The following is a 21559-nucleotide window of genomic DNA, read 5'->3' on the forward strand; positions in this document are numbered from 1 at the left end:
AGCTGATGTGAAAAATATTTTTGTTCCCTTAAAGCTGATGCATTTTTTCCTGCTTTTGTTTTGATTGCTGAGTTAGTCCTGTTCATCTAATAAGAAATATTCCATCTGTTAGACAAAAGCTATCTGGGTTAATCCTTTATTATCAGTTTTTGTACTTTTCCTTCAAATCTTGTTTTGTGTTAGTTTCTTATTGTTTGGAAATATTCTTGTCACTTGTGGTCCAGTGAACCATAAATCACCTCTGCTACCTAGTCAAGTTGTTATTGAAAATTTAAGAGGCTGAGGGCATTAGAAGAGAATATGTAATCTCACTATTGTCAGTAAATGTTGCGGTGGGGAAAACAGAGAATGAAAGACAAATGTATGATGCACTGTAATAAACATCAAACCTGTTAATGTATTGTTGGTCCAGAATGTCTCACTCTCAGGCTGAAAGTGTCATAAAGAATATAATTCGTGAAATAGGACAAGAATGTGCCATGAAAGGGCAAACTGTGTCTGAAACCTTGGTGGCTTTCATGGTAAGAACAAAATTAATATTTTAGCCATTGATTATTTTGTTTAAATGCCTTCAGGTCATGTTAATATCCCCCTAAGATTAATAACATAATTTTCACTAAACAGACAAGTATAAAGATTTAGCAGTTGCGCACATTGGCCACAATTTTCAAACTCTGTTCTTAGGCTCTAGCCTTGCTAGGACTTACTGTAATTTTACTCACTGTGAGTAGTCCCCCTAATAACATATTTTGCTAATCTGCAGGTGAAAGCTGTCGTTTTGGATCCAAGGAATGAGTTTAATGTGGATCGAACCCTCACAAAAAATGATGTGCAAAAACTTATTAAGGTAATTCTGAAAATTCTCCAAAAGTTCAGAAACTTTACATACTTATGTAGAAATAAAACTTAAATATCTGCTCTGTATTTATAGTAACAGAACATACCTGCCATTGCCATCCACAGGCTAACATATACAATTATGCAAAGCCACCTGTATGGTTGTATATGCATTGGGAAATCTAAACAATCTAACTACTTGTTAAAGTGATGTTATGGTAAATTACTGAGATCTCAGCATAATTATTAGAAGGTAGGTGAGGATTAGATTAATGAAATATTTTTTGCCTCCTGGAGTTACAGTATAACCAGATATTGGAGGAGAGAGAGACTGAGAATAGCAGACAGAAATATTGAAAGCATCTTTAATTGCTAATCAGTCTCAGTAGGAGATTTTTCTATACAGCACCGAACATCCTATCAGCACTTAACAAATACTAAATCATACCAGTTTGTAGGTTGGTAATTTTTAGCTACCTGATCAATTTCCTAAGATTCCTTTAAAGCATTTTGAAAACTAACATCATACTTCATTCTCATGGTTCTGTAGTCAAGAACAGATTCTGCATTTCCTAGGGATGGTATATACCTATTCATCATGTTCTGTTGGGAGAATGAGGAATGGGGAGTGGAAGGCTCCGTTGCTGCTGTCAAAATGGTAACGTTGCTATTGATGTTTCCGAAAATTCTAAGTGGTTAGAAAGAATTAACTTTTACAACTCTCTTCTTAGCTCTGTGTTAGTAGACTTCTTGACACAGCAAATCCATCCCTGGACACTATTAAGATGCAAGTTTACTTTGATATGAATTATACAAACCGAGGTAATTTTAATATGTACAAATATTAAATATGAGTGTCAGATAATAAAACTTGTATCTAACTATATTGGTTCATCTGTATTTTAATATTACTCTTTATTAGCATACTATATAGATATAGATAATAGGATAGGTCTGTGAGAGGCTCCCTGGGGTACAACCTGAACTGGGGTACCGCTGTGCCCCCTTAACTCTCCAGCATGGGCTCTGTCTCACAATGCTTTGCTAATGACAAGCACCAAACCTCTCCCGGTGCTGTTATCTTTCAGTACAACAGCATGTGGAGCTCCACAACTAGCTAAATTGCATGAATGCTCCCTGAGCCACTCACAAATTGCACAGAGAAAGGCACCAGCAAACCTGCCAAGCCCCCAGCCTTGCACCGCAGAACTGTAGTATCTTGCCCTGGTCAGAAGCCTGACCAGTGTAAATTCATTACCCAGTCCGACTCTCCCTCAGTGTGGAGAGGATACACACTGGCCTTTGTAATCTGAGCTCAGGGCCGGCTTTAGCAAGTGCGGGGCCCGATTCGTGGGGCTTATACTCACCGGGCAGTGCTCCGAGTCTTCGGCGGCACTTTGGATTGCCGTGCTCCGGCCCGGGGAGGGGGGTCGCGGGGCTTTGGAGCTCCAGCCTGGGGAGCGTGGTCTGCCCTGCTCCGGCCGGGAGAGCGTGGCCGCAGGGCTTTGGAGTTCCGGCTGGGAGAGCGTGGCCACGGGGCTTTGGAGCTCCAGCCCGGGGTGTGGGACCGTGGGGCTTGCCCTGCTCCGGCCGGGGGAGCGTTGCCACGGGGCTTTGGAGCTCCGGCTGGGGGAGCGGGGCCGCGGGGCTTTGGAGATCCGACCCGGGGAGCGGGGCCGCAGGCTTGCCACGCTCTGGCTGGGCGCGGGGCTCTCTTAGGCGCGGGGCCCGATTCCGGGGAATCGGGGGAATCGGCCTAAAGCCGGCCCTGTCTGAGCTGAGATTTCCCAAGCACTTTAACCAAAACACACTGTTTTAGGTAAAATATAAAACAGATTTATTAACTACAGAAAGATCGATTTTAAGTGATTATAAGTGGTAGGCACTAAAGGTTAGAGATAGTTACCAAGGAAAATAAAAGGTAAGCATGCAGTCTAAATCCTGAACCTTATTAGACTGAACAATATTTGGATCAAGCAGTTTTCTCGCCCCTCTGGATGTTACAGGTTGGTTACAGTCCTTAATACACAGGCTTTCCCTTTAAGCCTGAGACCAGTCTCCTCAGTTCAAGTCTTTGTTTTCCCAGCGTTCGTGTTGCTTCCAGTGTAGGTGGGGGAGGATAAAGGTAAAAGCACAATGCCACTGTCCTTGATATTATATTCTTAGGCTATGTCTACACTTCGTACCTTACAGTGGCACAGCTCTTTGCCACAAGAGAGAGCTCTCCTGCCAGCAAAATAAAACCACCCCCAACGAGGGGCAGTAGCTTTCCCACCGACAAAGTGCTGTCCAAACTGGCGCTTTTTGTCATTAAAACTTTTTGTGTTTTTATCACACCCCTGACCGACAGAAGTTTTAACGACAAAAGTGCAATGAAAACATAGCTTTAGTCCATGTCCCTGCAAAGAAACTAGCCCTGGCATGCCAAGCGGAGTGCCCCAAGGGTCGGTCCTGGGGCTAGTTTTGTTCAATATCTTCATTAATGATCTGGAGGATGGCATGGATTGCACTCTCAGCAAGTTTGCAGATGACACTAAACTGGGAGGAGTGGTAGATACGCTGGAGGGTAGGGATAGGATACAGAAGGACCTAGACAAATCAGAGGATTGGGCCAAAAAAAATCTGATGAGATTCAACAAGGACAAGTGTAGAGTCCTGCACTTAGGATGGAAGAATCCCATGCACTGCTACAGACTAGGGACCAAGTGGCTAGGCAGCAGTTCTGTAGAAAAGGATCTATGGGTTACAGTGGATGAGAAGCTGAATATGAGTCAACAGTGTGCCCTTGTTGCCAAGAAGGCTAACGGCATTTTGGGCTGTATAAGTAGGAGCATTGCCAGCAGATCGAGGGACGTGATCATTCCCCTCTATTCGAGATTGGTGAGGCCTCATCTGGAGTACTGTGTCCAGTTTTGGGCCCCACACTACAAGAAGGATGTGGAAAAATTGGAAAGAATCCAGCGGAGGGCAACAAAAATGATTAGGGGTCTGGAGCACATGACTTATGAGGAGAGGCTGAGGGAACTGGGCTTATTTAATCTGCAGAAGAGAAGAATGAGGGGGGATTTGATAGCTGTTTTCAACTACCTGAAAGGGGGTTTCAAAGAGGATGGATCTAGACTGTTCTCAGTGGTACCAGATGAGAGAACAAGGAGTAATTGTCTCAAGTTGCAGTGGGGGAGGTTGAGGTTGGATATTAGGAAAAACTTTTTCACTAGTACAGTGGTGAAGCACTGGAATGGGTTACTTAGGGAGGTGGTGGAATCTCCTTCCTTAGAGGTTTTTTTAAGGTCAGGAGTGACAAAGCCCTGGCTGGGATGATCTAGTTGGGGATTGGTCCTTCTTTGAGCAGGGGGTTGGACTAGATGACCTCCTGAGCTCCCTTCCAACCCTGATATTCTATGATGGGCCTTGTTGAGTCACAGGGTTGAACAATCCCCATTGTGTGGTGCTTCTCTTACAGAATTGTAAATCCCTTGTCTACAACTCCCCTGCTGATTAATGGTTGTTTAACGTCTGCCTGGGTGTGGATCACCTCCTTTGTTGTCACTGAAGAACTAGCAAGGGACAACTCCCAAACTTACAACATATTTCAATAACAACCGTACAGCAAAATCTCATACTTTCATACACACTAATAATATACATATTTTGATGGAACAATGGGTTTCAGGAGATCATGACCTTTCCTATATATCTTACATGGCATACTTTGTACAAAACATATCATAATTACAGGTTTGAGGTACAGAGTGCCACAAGGTCTATCATGGGAAGTACAGTATTACAGCATGGATGTAACATAGAAGGAATGTATAATGGACTTGGAAGCCAGAACACATTCGCTTTTTTTATGGTGGGGGGGAGAGAGATTTACCTTTATAGAAAGGCAACGTTCTAGGTTCTTTGAACCAAGTTCTTCTCTCAGTTACACTGGTCCATTGACTTCAGTGCAGTTACTCTAGACCTGTGCTTGTGTGACCTGAGAGCAGAATTTGTCCATTTGTTGATTTTTCACAATTGAGAAGGATCAGCATTATTGGACCGTCTATTTTAAATGGATTGAGTTTGCATAGTCCAGAGATTATTTCATGAAATACAAATATTACAATCCCAGTGAATTAGGCAGATACTTGTCTTTGGCTATTATATATAAATATTGTATGTTGTCTCTGATCAGTGCCCAGTGACTTAAAATGGCAGAGAAGGTCTGGGTGGGAACAGGAAAAGAGAAGGAGGAGAATAAGAGTCACGGTGACATGCAATATTCCTGGGACAGGGAGAGCTGAGAGGCATGGGACATTCATAGGGCATCAGGATAAACTGTGAAAATTATTTGAAAGCTTTTGCTGCTTAGCACTGGCTTTCGTAGTGGATTTTTAAAATTAGCAAATCTAAGGGCTTGATCCAAAGCCACTGGGATTTGGAGCAGGCCCAAAATGCACAAACAGCAAGTTCAGTCCAGTGAAAATTATGTCACTAATGTAGGCTAGACCAAAAATGAGAATAATATTTGGCTGTAACATAGCACTTCTCAAATATCTTTCCTTCCCAGTTGAGTTACTTAATGAGCAGCATCGCATTCTAGAGGCCAGGCTGGCCCCCGTGAGCAGAGAAATCACAGATAATCGTGCTCGTACACGAGAAGAGCTGGAGAGCATTTACCGAAAGATTGTTAGCTATGTTCTGCTACGCTCTGGCCTCGGATCCCCTACAGACATCAAGGTTGTTAGGGAGGCAACAGGTCAGTAACCAGTCAAAGTATCTGATACTGGGCATCCCTTGTGGGAAAATAAAGTCTGGGCCTGATTCTGCTCTGACACAATGTAAATCTGGAATAATTTTATTGACTTCAGTAGAGTTTCCTGGTGTGAAACCGGTGTGAGTTGGGAATCAGGCTGTCTGACTCTTTCATTAAAACGTCCAATTGCCCAGACACTAGTAAATATTGTAAATTGTGGCAGCTTTAAAAATATTTGTTACTAATAGTCTGAATTTTAGATAAATCATTTCTATGGCATAAAATAGCTTGATAGCATATCAGCCTGTCTGCTTTGTTATTTGCTCGTCTCCAACAATAGGTGTGGTAAAATTATTAATTTGTGAGCGCCAAAGCATCTCTCCAAATCTAGAATACACTGCTATTTTCACAACTAGCCATAAGGAGGAGTTAGTTTTGTTTCCCTAGTATTTTCAGTTTCATTCTTATACCTGCTGTTATTTTTTAAATCTTTTCAGCTGCCCTGCAGAGTGTGTTTCCCCAGACAGAGCTGGGTGTTTTTCTCTCTCTCAGTAAGAAGGACAAAGAGCGACAACTGAAAGAACTTACCATGATTGTCACAGGAATTCGGTTATTCAACAAGGACTGTGGGAAAGGAGGAGAAGGCATTGATGACTGTAGGTATATTACTAAATTAAAATTATGAGCCCTAAGCCAGACTCTTCTTGCCTCTAGCCTTATGACTTCACGCTACTCAAGATGAGCAGGATTTGGCCCAGTGTCAGTAAGCCTGAAGGAAAAACAAACTATTAGAGGAATGAATTGCATAATGCTTAAGGCCAATCAATGCAAATGTCAAAATGGTACTGTCAAAATATTTACAGTAGAGCATACCTTTAATCTAATATTGCATGAGATGTTAGAAATCCATGGGACAGAAAATACATAAATTCTGATAGTTTTGGATCATTTCTCCCAATTCTTCTTGAATACTCAAAAATCTCTTAAGTCTTGAGCCCTTCAGGTTGTTTAGATAACTATAACAATGTAAATTGATGCACTGGAATCTTTTTAAGTGTGGAGCCAGATAGCCCAAAATAGTAAGCCCAAAGAGATGGCTAAACTTCCTTGTTGCTCTTATTTTTGACTCCCTCCTTAAAATATAGAGTCATAGAGTTTAAAGCCAGAAGGGACCACTTGATCATCTAGTATGACCTCCTGTATAGCACAGGTCACCAACACCACCCAGCACCTGCACACTAAATCCAACAACAGAAATGACACCAAACTAAATGAGACCCACAGGAAACTCAACTGTTATGTGCCACGCGCAGAGAATAGGCAGGACCAATGTGCACCAGTGCAGGAAGCCCCTGCAGTGGCAGGGAAATGATTAAATGATAGAGACCCAGATAATTCTGGCAAGGAAGTGACCAACATCCACACGCTGCAGGGAAGGCAAAAAAAACCCAAAGGTCACTGCTGATCTGATGTGGGAAAAAATTCTTTCCTGGCCCCATATATAGTGATCAGTTAGACCCTGAGTATATGAGCAAGAACCAGCCAGCCAAGCATCTGAGAGAGAGAATGCTCAGTGACACCTCATAGCCTTGGCCTACTCAGTGCCCCATCTCCAGTTGTTGCTATCCCTGATGCTTCAAAAGAAGGGGATTAAAAAAAAAAAAAAAACTCCCTTGCGGGGGCGAAGGAGGTGGGGGGGGGGGAATCCCTTCTTGACCCCTGCTGGTGACCAATTGAAACCCTGAAGCATGAGCTTTAGGGGGACATAAGCCAGAAGTGAGCCCCATATCTGTTGAGCCCTGCAACCCACAAACAACCAATGCTATTAAATATTTCACTGCTAAATGTATCAGAATTATTATTTAAATGGCTGTTCAATGGAAATAAGATTGCAATATATATGATATATTGTAATCTACTAGTTTAATTGTATTTTCATATAGAGCAGGGATCGGCAACCTTTGGCACGTGGCCTGTCAGGGAAATCCGCTGGCAGGCCGGGACGGTTTGTTTACCTGCACCGTCCGCAGGTTCGGCCGAACGCAGCTCCTACTGGCTGCGGTTCACCGTTCCAGGCCAATGGGGGCTGCGGGAAGCGGTGTGGGCCGAGGCATGTGCTGGCCGCCGCTTCCCACCATCCCCATTGGCCTGGAATGGCGAATCACGGCCAGTGGGAGCTGCGATCGGCCAAACCTGCGGATGCTGCAGGTAAACAAACCGTCCCGGCCCACCAGAGGATTTCCCTGACAGGCCGCGTGCCAAAGGTTGCCGATCCCCGATATAGAGGCAAAGACACTATATGTAAAATGTTCTAGTACCTCTGAATGAATGCTATACAAAAATAAATAATAACATGTATTGTGAGTTGTGAACATGCAAGTAATCAACTATTCTACTGATTATTTGGATAATCGAGATAATACTTTGCACTTAGAGCACCTTTAATTCAGGGTTCTTAGTGCTCTTCACAAAGGTATATACAGCATTATTACCCCCACTTTACAGATTGAAAAAGATTAATTAAAGAGATTTATGTGATTTTTCTAAAGATCATACAGCAAATTGTGGGCAGAGCTGACTGAATAGAAATGAACAGTTTTGCCACTCAGATCTTCTCTCTGAGTCTAATCATTACACCACACAGCCTCTGCTGCTTGCCTATGTTTTAATGTTAAGTCACATATAAAGAGGAATACATAAAAAACCCCACATGGCACAACTGTTTGCTCTGAGTGTGCAACTTACCTCTTTTGCATGCACAGATGTCATTACATTCTACACGTCCAAATGTAGAATGTAATGGATGCACGCCTGTTTATACCCTCCTTTGATAATGAGGCTCTAAGGAAGAAATGTTAATTATAAAACCATCAGCTCAAAGATTTTGGACTCCCATTGTGCAGCTTATGGAATTTTGTGGGGTGGTTGTAATGCGCCGTGTCCAGTAAGAGCAAAAATAGTTCATTTTAATAAGCAATATTATATTTTTCTCTCTTTCTGGGCTTATATAGACCCATTACTGTACTATGTGAGCATCTCATAAATGTGAATTAATTCATTCCCATAACACCTTTATGAGGCAGGGAAGTATTATTATTATCATCCCAGTTTCACAGATGGGGAAACTGAGGCACATAAGTGATTTACCTAAAGTCACACAGAAAATTTTGGAAGAGCCCAAAATTGAACCAAGACCGTCTGAAAAGCTAATTTTCCATAATCCTAGACTATACTGTAGCATTTTCCTCACAGAAAAGTTGTCATTTTTAAGAACCATTTGACCAGCAGTGTACGTAATGGTTGGGTCTTGTAAACAAACTTTGGAAATGTGTGCTGTCTCAGAATAAGAGCTTACGCTCCGAAATCTGTTGGAGGATTCTTCTGATCGAAGTATTGAAACTAAAATATTAGCTATCTAGCATGATTACCGTGATGTGTTTCTATATCTGTTACCTTCCTATGCATCTCATACTAAATCTGTATAAATAGTACCAGCTATTCTGAATGAAGCCATTCCAGCAGCCACGCAGCCTATTGATGCAGAGCTTCGTGCCTCCCAAGATCTGGCATACCGCTACACAGCTGTCTTGGAAATGATGTGTGAGAGCCCACACAGAAATATAGAAGCTAGATTATCTATGTTAAAGGAAGCACTGTTCAATGTGAGACAACATGAAGCCTTCCTCTGCATCATTCTGGTGAGATATCACATTATATTTTATGGATTCTTTAGGATAACTTAATATCAGTGTAAATTGCATTCTACAAAGTAAAATAGGGGTATATGTTTGAGGAAAGAAATCCTGGTGCTGTGTTTGAGCTGTGCAGCTAGAATGATATATTAAAAGTTCATGCCTCAGGGATTCAGCCAGCAACCTGCAGGGGTCAGGAAGAGATTTCACACATCCTCAATGTATTCTGAGTGGGTTTTTTTTATTTCTTTCCTCTAAGCATCAGGGATGGACACTGCTGGAGATGGGACATTGGATGGGGAGGGCCAGGGCTATGAATTGGCACCCAGCATTCTCTCTCTCAGGCACTTAGCTGGCTGTTCTTGCTCAGATGTTCACGGTCTAGCTGTTTGTCATGTGTGAGGTCAGGAAGAAATTTCCCCCCATGTCAGATTAGCAGTGATCTTCGGGGGGTTTCGCCTTCCTTTGCAGCATGTGGGTATGGGTCACTTTCCAGGAATATCTGAGTATATCTCACTTAATAATTTCCCTGCCATTGAGGGGGCCTCCTGTTCTCTGCATGTGGCATATACTAGTCTAGTCTCCTGTGGGTTGTAATACATTGCTCTGATTTCAGTTGTTGGGTTTAGTGGGTGGGTGGATGCTGGATGGTGTTGAGGGCTTATGATCTACAGGAGGTCAAACTAGATGATCTAATGGCCCTTCTGGCTGTAAAATTCTGACTCTATTTAGAAGTTAGGTTGCATGCCACTCCTTAAAATATAACTGCCCCAAAAGAGGCAGAATGCAAGTACTCAAATAGCTTCTGCTAGCTATTTATTTTTCTGTGACTGTCACACTCCTTACCTGAAGTATGTTCTCTTTCCAGTCTGATGTGATCACGTGTGCACAAGAAGTTGAAATGATGGACAAGCAGTTTGCAGCACAAATAGAGCAATTAAAAAACACTGTTCAAGCAAAGACTGCTGTACCTACATCACACGTTTTTGTAAGCATTTGAAATGCAAAAGTATTATTTTCTGAACAGAAGCAAATTAGAAAAATCACTTTTATTGTCTACAATACTAACATAATACAGTATTTATGCTGCAGTATCATGTGACATGGTTCACATAAATTTCATGTTGAATTAGGAAAAAGGATCTTATTTTCTGTGTCTGTCTAATAGCAGTGTTCCACTCAGGCAGTGTTCCACAGACACAGCTACCTTGACATCTATTCATTTGCTTAAAAAAAAGTTAAAAGAAGTTTGTTATTACACCTGCCCTGAGTTGTCTTCTCAATAATTGTGGTTTTACAAACATATTTTCCTATTTTTTTTTACATTTTCGTTTTCTTCCCAGTTGTTTTGCGAAAGACATAAAAAACAGGGAAAACTGACTCTAGGTGAACAGAGAAAATGATTATGCCAAAAGTGCTGTTAAATGCATAGAATAGCACTAAAAATAGATTTTCTCTATCCTTTTTCTTTATAGTAGCCTTAAATATTACTTTTAACAATAGTAGGTAAAAGTATTCAGAGATGAGAGTTTTAAGTTAATGATGCTTCACTATTGTATTATGTTGGAATAGCCTTGGCTCAGAGTCTTCTATCCATATTATTTTGAAACTAGGGCTGTGCAAACCTCCACATGGTCAGTTCTTATTTGGGTTCTTATTTTTAGCTGGGAAGATAGTAATAAAATAGTCACTATGTTGTCCACTTTCTGTCATAATTAATGATAATAAAATTTTGGAAGGGATCTTAAACCTCATGCTTCCATGACTTAAGTAAATCTCTAACCGTTAGAGAGCCTGATGAGACCTAATATGGGGGACAGATTATCCCACATCTACCTTCTCTAGGGTTCTTATACCTTCCTCGGAAGCATCTGGTGCTGCCCACTTCAAAGAGAGGATACTGGACTAGATGCCTCTTGGGTCTGATCCAATGTAGCTGTTTCTAGGTGCCTGTTGATCTTACAAATACTGTCCTTTTAGCAGACACCCCTTTCTTCTATCCTGCTACCCAGAGCAATTATTTCCCTTTGTCTTCTCTCTCGCTGTACTGTTCATTTTTATTACAAGGGCCAAAAACATACTTGTCACTTTACAAGCAAACAAGAAGGCACATCATCCCTGTCCTAAGGAGTTTACCATAGATTTCCTTTCTTGAATGGCTTCTCTTTACCAGGTTATTTGCTTGTTTTCTTCACCTCTGTTAGCAACAGAATATGTACAAGATACTTGATTCCATCTGTGCTCTTGCAGGTAGAACTTTCCCCATCACAAGACCACTTAATTCTACTTGTCTTCAAATTGCTGCAGAGAAGTTGTATTGTGTAAGAGCACCAGGAGATTATTTTATAATTTAGCATTTGTAGCACAGGGCCTGGATTGAGAATGTAGCAGACAAGCATTTTAGAGTATACAGTAGGCTCACTCATTTTCCAACAATTGAGCTAAAGATGGTTATGATGCTATTTACAGCAAAAATTATTTTGCTGCCATTCCTCTATTTTAGTTTCTTGTGTCCATAGCATTTCATGATAGTGATGCTGATGAACAACAGAGCTAACTCCCATACCAATTCTTATCATGGCTTCATTAACATGAATGCTAATGTGCTAGGATGAATTTTAAGTTCCTTGAATGTATTCCTGATGTCGGGGGAGCCCTTTTCTACTGTGCTAAGATCTGAAAACTTGAAGATGGCTGTGTTAACATTCAAAATCTATTCAGCATAGTCAGGAATGTAATTAATTTTCTGCTGGCCATTTCCTCAGTGATTTCAGATATGTTACAACAGGCCCATTTTCTGCCACTGTCTTTGAAATCTGTATCTGTACTAGACTGTTTTGGGACTGAGGGAAAATGAGAGGAACAAAGGCTGAAATTTGTCTATGCCTAGGTCTGTTTGTGTTTCTTTTTATAGTTAACCTGAATATAGGAATTTCTTCTTTATTGCCTTCCTCTGCCTATCTTCCCTTTTTGCATTTATATTATTATATTTGTGGGGAGGAGGCGAGACTCTTTTCCAATATAATTCAGAAAATCGCCTCCAATGTTTTCCCAAAATGTTGTTTTATTACTTTTAAAGTACATTTAAATGATTTCTAGGATTTGGGCCTGATCTTGCAAACCCTCCACTGAGATTTCTGAGTGCAGAGGGCATGCAGGATTGGGCCCTTTGCATTTAACAGTTGTATTTGTTAGTATTGTTTACAGTATTTGTTTAATTTTACAGACAAAGCAAATGTAGATTTCAGGTCTTTCTTATTATTTTTTAGCCTATCTTTCTAGCACTATCTAACCTCTGGACGAGCTTTCAGGATGAGATATTGCTGCTGAGTTTCCTGACTAATTTGACAGTCAGTCTACAGCAGTTCTTGGGAATCCATGCACAACTCTTTCCTGATGATGTGATGGAGTCACTTCTCGAAGGAGTGACTGTGAAAAGTGATGAGCAAAGGATAAAGGAAACCATAGGTACTGAAAGTTATCACATTTCCTTTTTCCCGTTTGAGTCCTTGTATGATTTTTTGACTTAAATCCTGTTTCTAAAAAGTGCAACATTCCTATCTAAAGCAGGACCTGACCCTGCAAATCTTTACTGACATAGGGGTCCTTACCCAATAGTCCTGTTGAGGGCAACAGAATTTGTAGGTGCTCAGGACCACATAGGAGCACTTAATGCTTTACAGAACTGAACTCTTACTTTCTTGATGAAAACATGCTTTACATATAATTAGTACACATCTTCTGAAAACTGAGAGGAAAACAATGCTTGGACACCAATATTTGCTCCCTGGTACAGTGCTACTGTTTCTTCTACATTATCAGTGTGCTGCTATACCTGGGACTACTTTTTAAAGTTACTCCTATGGCATAAGCTACTAAATCGTTCTTTATGTTAAATTTGTAAACACCTTGACATATCTTCATATATTTTCCCATAATACTGACCAAAATGGGATCCTGATCCCTACTGGAGCAACTGGGTGCTATCTTAAACAAACTAGGGAAATACAACCTAGATGGAGCTGCTATAGGGTGGGTGCATAACTGGTTGGAAAAACATTCCTAGAGGTAATCAGTGGTTCACAGTCAAGTTGGAAGTGCATATTGAGTGGGGTCCCGCAGGGATCAGTTCTGGGTCCAGTTCTGTTCAGTATCTTCATCAGTGATTCTGATAATGGTATAGAGAATACACTTCTAAAGTTTGCAGATGATACCAAGTTGGGAGGGGTTGCTTTGGAGGATAGAATTAAAATTCAAAATGATCTGGACAAACTGGAGAGATGGTCTGCAGTAAATAGGATGAAATTCCATAAGGACATATGCAAAGTACTCCACTCAGGAAAGAACAATCAGTTGCACACATACAAAATGGGAAATGACTGCCAACGAAGGAGTACTGCAAAAAGGGGTCCGGGGGTCATGGTGGATCACAAGCTAAATATGAGTCAACAGTGTAACATTGTTGCAAAAAAAGCAAATATCATTCTGGAATGTATTAGCAGGAGTGTTGTAAGTAAGACATGAGAAGTAATTCTTCCACTCTACTCCACGCTGATTAGGCCTCAGCTGGAGTATTGTGTCCAGTTCTGGGCGCCATATTTCAGGAAAGATAGGGACAAATTGGAGAAAGTCCAGAGAAGAGCAACAAAAATGATTGAAGGCATGACTTATGAGGGAAGAGTGAAAAAATTGGGTTTGTTTAGTCTGGAGAAGAGAAGACTGAGAGGGGACATGATAATATTTCCAAGTACATAAAAGGTTGTTACAAAGAGCAGTGAGAAAAATTGTTCTCATTAATCTCTGAGGATAGGACAAGAAGCAATGGGCTTAAATTATAGCAAGAGTGGTTTAGGTTGGACATTAGGAAAAATTTCCTAACTGTCAGGGTGATTAAGCACTGAAATAAATTGCCTAGGGAGGTTGTGGAATCTCTGTCATTGGAGATTTTTAAGAGTAGGTTAGACAAACACCTGACTGAGATGGTGTAGATAATACTAACTCCTGCTGTGAGTGCCAGGGCCTGGACTAGATGACCTCTTGAGGTCTCTTCCAGTCCTACAATTCTATGATAATATAAACAATAAATACTAAAAAGTGTCTGCAGTATAGGCAGGGCCAAGCAGAGGGGGGGCCAGGAGGGCCATTTGGCCTGGGCCTCAAGCTCAAAGGGGGCCTCAGATTTAGACACTTGTTCATTTTTTGGCATTTGATACATTTCTAAACTTGTTTTTATGCGCATCCCTATCGGACCAAAATGTGACACATTCTCTCAGCTTAGAGCTGCAAATTTAAGCAAATAAGAGATGTGATTTGGTAAAAGACATAATTTTTTTTGTTAACTGATATAGATTTTGTCATATTAACGAGTTAAAAATGTTCATAAATATTAATAAAAGTATATTGGTTCTGACGGCACAAGATTAGACTGTGATGAACGTGTCCTCTCAGATCAGCTGGTTATATAAAGAAACCACTACTACTGGCTGGTGCTGGATCAAGTGCATGTTGAAAGGTAGAGAATTGTTACATTTTAGTGTCTTTATAGTTTTACGTCTAGTTGATTAAGGAATTATTTATGTGTGAGAATTCCTCATTATTATCTTCACGTGGTAGCTAAAAGAGGTGACTGTTTGGTTGATTGAGCCTAGCTTGGTAGCTTGGCCATCATCATAGGCTTTCATAGTCTATAGGCCCAGAGTCAAGGTGAAAATTGGTGAGGACAATCTTGTACGGTGAGTTTCGTGAGGACACACATTTGAAATTTCTCTCTGTCTGTATCCGTGTCTGTGTGTACTATATATATGTCATCCCTTTGTCTTCAGCTTAGCCTGTTATATTATACCTTGCGTGCTTGAGTTTTGATTCCGTGATAAGGATAATAATCTGTCTGACAGTTTCATTTTGTGTTCTTAATTAGTATTCCTTCGTTTTAAGTCTTTTCAGCATTTGTGTACATGTTTAAAGTAGATTTCAAGTGTAGATAAGCTACTTATTTACAGCAGAATATTTCAAGTGTGGATAGGCTACATACTGACCAGATGGATCACTATGAAGACGAGATTTGGAAGTGGTGCAAGCAAGAGACAGTGAGAACAACTGAGTGAAGCAGCAGCTAAGAGCTCAAAGCCAAGAACTTCATTTCTCAAACCACTGGAAAACGCACCTTACCCAACAAACAACGCTACAGATAATGAAAACTCAGCAACTGCAACAGGTGATATTTCAATGCCAATACCTGAACATGAGGACAGTAGTCAAGAAGGAGATGTGCCAACTGTAACAGATGCAGCAGAAGATCCTGTGTGTGATCAAGAAACTCAACAGCAACAGGAAGATGTAGATCTTATGCAGCAAGAGCAATTAATGAGTACAGTACTACAGGTTTGACTGTGACTGATATTGGAATTATTGACAAGAGCAATGCTGCCCAAATGCAATCTTTTCTTCAAATTAGTTGTTTTGAAATTCCAAGTAACATTCCACGAGATGCTGATAATCATGCTTTCCCTACTCATCTGCTGACAAAAACTCTTCCAAACAGTGAGACCTGCACAAGAGACTGTTTTTCCATACTCCAGCATAACCAGTCTCTGTGCTGTGGACCCTGCTTCATTTTGAACAAAAGTGCTACAAATGCATCAGTTCTCTCTGATCAATCAGGATGGAGCATCAACAGAGGTTGGAGGAAGTTGAAAGACCGAATACCATCACATGAGAGTTCAATGTCACACAAAGAAAACTATGTTGCACAGAAATCAGCCAATAGGATAGCATCAGCTGAAAGTTCAGTTGAGAATTTACTCTTGACTGAACTCTCTACAGAAATTAATAACTGGAAAAAACTTCTTGAGCGCATCCTAAATGTCATCCTTTTTCTTTCTGAGCGGGGATTGGCTTTCTTTGGTTCCAGTCAATGTATTGGTGATTGTGCAAATGGAAACTTTCTAGGCATAGTTGAGCTCCTCAGCAGATATGACCCACTTTTATCAGAGCATGTTAAACATGTTCGAGAATCGCAAGAGAGTCAAAAGAGCATGCAAGTCCATTATCTCTCCACACGCATACAAAACGAGTTTATTGAGCTATGTGGGTCATTGGTACAAACAACAATTCTTGATGAGATTTGAAATGCCAAGTATTTTTCAATCATTGTTGATGCCACTCCAGATTGTTCTCACAAGGAACAGACTACTATGGTTATTCGATATGTTAAGATTGTAGACAGCTCAAAAAATTCAACTGAAGAAAGGTTTATTTTGTTTGATAATTACACAAGAAAAACTGGAAAAGAAATTGCTGCTCGAGTACTAGCAATTCTAGAAGATATTAAGTTAGATTTTCAAATCTGCATTGGTCAAGCCTATGACTATGGATCTAATATGGCAGGGAAGTACAAAGGTGTACAAGCAGTTCTGCTTGAGCATAATTCAAACTGTATTTTCTCCAGCTGTGGAAACCACACACTAAACTTTGTAGGTGTTGACTGTGTTGAATCATGCAAGGAGGCAATCACTTACTTTGGAACTGATCAGCAAATGTACAATCTCTTCAGTAGCAGTCCACAAAGGTGGGAAATTCTGAAGCAATATCTTCCTGTTTCACTCAGGGCCGGCTCTGGCTTTTTTGCCGCCCCAGGCAAAAAAGCCTCCGGCCGCGCTCCCCCCCCCCCCCAGCGCAGGGGGGGGGGGCGGCCGGAGCCCTGGGAGGAGGGCGGCGAGCCCCGGCCGGGGCTCCGCTCTCCCCGGTGGCCAGAGCGCCGGGGGGAGGGTGGCGAGCCCTGGCCGGGGCTCCGCTCTCCCTGGCGGCCGGGGGGGAGGGCGGCCGGGGGGAGCCCTGGGAGGAGGGCGGAGTGCCCGGCCGGGGCTCCGCTCTCCCCGGCGGCCAGAGCGCCGGGAGCAGGGCGGCGAGCCCCCGGCGGCCAGAGCGCCGGGGGGAGGGCGGCGAGCCCGGCTGTGGCCCCGCTGTCCCCGGCGGCGGGAGCCGGAGCGCCGCGCCGCCCCCCTCCAGGTGCCGCCCCAAGCACACGCTTGGTGTGCTGGTGCCTGGAGCCGGCCCTGGTTTCACTGCATGGGATGTCCAAAACTAGATGGTCTGCACGGATTCATGGTGTTCAACCAGTTGTGCAGCATTTGAATTCAGTGAGAAAGGCTTTAAATGAGCTTGAATCTCTCAATCTCACTGCACAGGCTGGAACTGAACTTTAGTCTATTCAGAAGCACATGTCCAAATTTGAAAGCAGTCTGATGTCACCTTTGTGGATGAAGCTACTTACAATGATCCACCAAACTAATCTGGTAATTGAAGCACAAGCAATAAATTAAATTAATAGAGATATCCTATCTCCTAGAACTGGAAGGTCATGGAGTCCAGTCCCCTGCCTTCACTAGCAGGACCAAGTACTGATTTTGCCTCAGATCCCTAGGTGGCCCCCTCAAGGATTGAACTCACAACCCTGGGTTTAGCAGGCCAATGCTCAAACCACTGAGCTATCCCTACATTTGTTATTGAGAAGGATAACATTGAAAGTCTTATCAATGACATTCAACAGATTCATGAACAATGGGATGCAATCCTGACTGAATCCAAATTAGTAGCACAGAATATTGGAATTTCATCTGAGTTCTCCATCAGTTGCAACTTACCTACTGAATCTGGTGCCAAGCAGCATTATAGGGTCAATGTCTTCCTTGTCATCATTGGCTCTATTCAATCAGGTCTGCGACTAATTCGTATCCTTTTTGGGTTTCTTTGGCAGTTCAACAGACTGAGTAATGAAGATCTACTTTCTGCAACTGAACAATTTCAGCACCAGTACAACAAAGAAATTTCAAAAGATCTCAGTGACGAGGTCGTCTTCCTCAAATGAATATATTCCACAAACTTTAATTTGGATTGCAAGCCAAAGGAATTGCTTCGAGAAATACTCGAACTTGGACTCTCTGGGGTGTTTCCTAATATCACAATTGCATTGCGTATTTTTGGCAGTTTGCCTGCATCAGTGGCTTCAGGTGAACGCACCTTCAACCTGTTGAAGCAGGTAAAGAACTATCACTGTTCAACTATGGAACAAGAGCATTTGAATGGGCTCGCCATGCTTAATATCAACTGTGACATTGCATGAAAGCTAGATTTTTCCTCAATAATTAGTGCATTTGCACAGAAAAAGGCTAGAAAAGCATTTGTTAAATAAAAAAATATTCAAATTATGTCTCAGTCTTTTTTTGGTGCCTTATTTTGTTTTCATGTGTCGTCATTTTTTATTATGGCTAGGGGCCTCAAAAGCTGGAAGTAGCCTGGACCTCTGAGAGGGCCTGGGTATAGGTATGAATTTATATAATAAAGTACAGCTTTAACTATTATTAAAGTATGTATATAAATGCATCCAATTAAAATGCCACATTGATTTTAGAAATGCCCTGCACTTTAATAATTCAGGATTCCTTGTGTTTTGTTTTGTCTGTTTATGCCTACTGAAACCTCTGAGATGGAAAAAAAAACAGTTTAATTAATTAGGGATATTAGGTTATCAGAAATATTTGTTAGGGAGATGTCCCTACCAATTAACCAAGTTCTGCTGTAGTGGATTTGAAACAAATGGGTGAGTTTAAAACAATGGCTGAAATTATTAGATTTTACTTTCTGTTTGTGGCCATGTTTCTTCCAAGGAAAAGCTAAACTGCTAGAATGTCTGCAGGCAGTCTACCACCAAAAAATAAGTAGGCCGTGGTGCATTCCCGCTCCTGTGGAAACCAGTGGAGCTGTGGGCGTTCAACACTTCAGGCCACAATGTGTTAAAGCATGATTGAACTCCCTTTGAGATTCCCATTAAATCACATTTTAGACATCATGTATTTTATTGTCATCTTTCCTTTGCCAAATTCTCTTTCAGGAATAAAAGTAAATATTTCTGATTTCAAGGAACAAGAGTGGCTTTTTCCAGAAACCACGGCTAATTTTGATCAGTTGTTAATCCAGTACCGTGGGTTTTGTGCTCACACACTTGCTGAAAAAGATGGCCTCCTCCTCCCAGGTGTGTTCTGTATTATTAGTAATATTATTATGTGTATTATTGGTGCCTAGAGTTAATTTTTTTCTTACTGTAAATATGCATACATTAGCAAAAAAATACATTTAAAGACATATACACTGTGTATTTCCTTCTGTGCCAGCATGCAAACTAGAATAACTCATTGAACACTTTTGCACTTTATACCTAACATATAGTTCTACTAATCCTCTGTGTTTTTGAGTGTTTGTGAAATTATAATTAGTGTTCATATAACCATATGTTCTGGACTTGGCTATGTTGTTCATATGTTTTGTCCCAGCAACCTCTCCAGCTCAAATATGTCTCTACCTAAGTTCCCTCTAAGCTGCGCAGCCATGCCTATTAAGCACTGCGCAGGTGCTCAGGGCTGTGGCAGGGAGAGATGCCTCTCCACAAGCCCCGGACCTGCCATGATACCGCTCCCCCAACCCAGCCCAGCCCCGGACCTGCCATGATACCGCTCCCCCAACCCAGCCCAGCCCCAGACCTGCCATGATACCGCTCCCCCAGCCCAGCCCAGCCCCGGACCTGCCATGATACCGCTCCCCCAACCCAGCCCAGCCCCGGACCTGCCATGATACCGCTTCCCCAGCCCAGCCCCGGACCTGCCATGATACCGCTCCCCCAACCCAGCCCAGCCCAGCCCCGGACCTGCCATGATACCGCTCCCCCAACCCAACCCAGCCCAGCCCAGCCCCGGACCTGCCATGATACCGCTCCCCCAACCCAGCCCAGCCCAGTCTCGGACCTGCCATGATACCGCTCCCCCAACCCAGCCCAGCCCAGCCCAGCCCCGGACCTGCCATGATACCGCTCCCCCAACCCAGCTCAGCCCCGGACCTGCCGTGATACCGCTCCCCCAACCCAGCCCAGCCCCGGACCTGCTGTGGCCGAGGGACAGATGCCCCGGCCCCAACCCAGCCTGGCTGGGACCTGCTGCGGCCGGGGGAGAGGCACCTCTCCCCCCAGCCCAGGTGCTGCTGCAGGGAGAGAGAGCTGGGGGGAGGAGTCCTCTCTCTCTACCGTAGCCCCGTGGAGCCCCACTGGACCCCAAACCCCTCTCCCCAGCCCCACCCCAGATCCCGCACCACCAGCTGGAGCCCTCACCCCCCCACACCCCAGCCGTCTGCCCCAGCCGTGAGCCTCTCCCACACTCTGAACCCCCCGGCCTCACCCTGCCACATTAATTTTGTTATGTGTATCAATATGGAGGCGATGTGTCATATATCACTTCCATATTGGTGCACATAACAAAATTCATTCCACACATGGGTGGGAAAAATTAGCAGGAACACTGGCTCTACTTGCTCATCTTTTTTGGCGATACTTAGTAATCCTGTCATTTCTTTTGGTATAACTGATGGTTTGGTTTTGTTTTTTGGGGGGGAATGGAGGTGAAATACCACTGTTTGTAGCAGTAAAAACAGGACTTCTTTAATGGTAGTTCAACTTCCTGACCTACTTAGTATTGTCCTTTGGCATAAAAGAGTAATTAAATTACAATCAATCTTCCACAGGAAATGTGCAGGACAGACATTTGCAGATATGTGCAATATAAATGAAAGGGAATATATTTTATATTAACTTGATAGATATGGATGATAAAGTCTGAGTAGTCTTTCTGGTTGTAATTTAAGCATGATCCAGACTATAATAATATCTAGCTCTTATGTAGCACTTTTCACCAGTAAATTTCAAAGTACTTTACAAAGGTGGTAGATATCGTTATCCTTCCTGGGGAACTGGGTGTAAGATGGTCATCATCAGTTCTGATGGTTTGTAGAAGCTGACTTTCACTGTATCTGATTCTACTGTGTAATGGAGAGGATTTCTTAATTTTGAAAAAGGTTTAGATTGTAGGTTCTATTACAATTCCAAAAGTGATGGAGTAAGAGCTGGTTGAGGGAAATGTATACTCATGATTATAGGAGCCTTGTGTGTTGAATGATTTATTGGTTCACTCTTGTTTTTGCTTTATTTGTTAGGAAATCCTGCTATTGGAATTTTGAAACATAAGGAGAAATATTACACTTTCAGTTCCAAGGAATCAGCATATGTTTTTTCCAAAACCCCAGATATGTTCATTCAGTTGATTGGAGAAAAAGCAAAAGAATGTGCTGAACTTATTCAGCTGCTTGAGCTTCATCATCAGTTTGAATCCCTTGCTCCTTATTCACAGGTATTCACTGCTTGCATCCCCTGTTGAATAGGTGATGTGACACTGACCTATCTGCCCTTTTG

The 21559-nt window shown here is 42.3% G+C and overlaps 1 protein-coding gene across 1 annotated transcript in view; it reads left to right on the forward strand.

The window, feature by feature from the left end:
* The first annotated feature begins 395 nt into the window (after positions 1-395).
* CFAP206 (cilia and flagella associated protein 206) overlaps positions 396-21559 on the forward strand; it is a 28064-nt gene continuing 6900 nt past the window's right edge. The window contains exons 1-10 of the mRNA XM_065402098.1: positions 396-521; positions 764-847; positions 1569-1659; positions 5393-5581; positions 6076-6234; positions 9068-9276; positions 10139-10258; positions 12540-12738; positions 19160-19300; positions 21304-21497. Of these exons, the coding sequence (XP_065258170.1) occupies positions 396-521; positions 764-847; positions 1569-1659; positions 5393-5581; positions 6076-6234; positions 9068-9276; positions 10139-10258; positions 12540-12738; positions 19160-19300; positions 21304-21497 (1512 nt within the window). The remainder of the gene's footprint in view (positions 522-763; positions 848-1568; positions 1660-5392; positions 5582-6075; positions 6235-9067; positions 9277-10138; positions 10259-12539; positions 12739-19159; positions 19301-21303; positions 21498-21559) is intronic.

The sequence above is a fragment of the Emys orbicularis genome, chromosome 3 (genome assembly GCF_028017835.1).
Source record: "Emys orbicularis isolate rEmyOrb1 chromosome 3, rEmyOrb1.hap1, whole genome shotgun sequence".
In the NCBI taxonomy this organism is placed as follows: Eukaryota; Metazoa; Chordata; order Testudines; family Emydidae; genus Emys; species Emys orbicularis.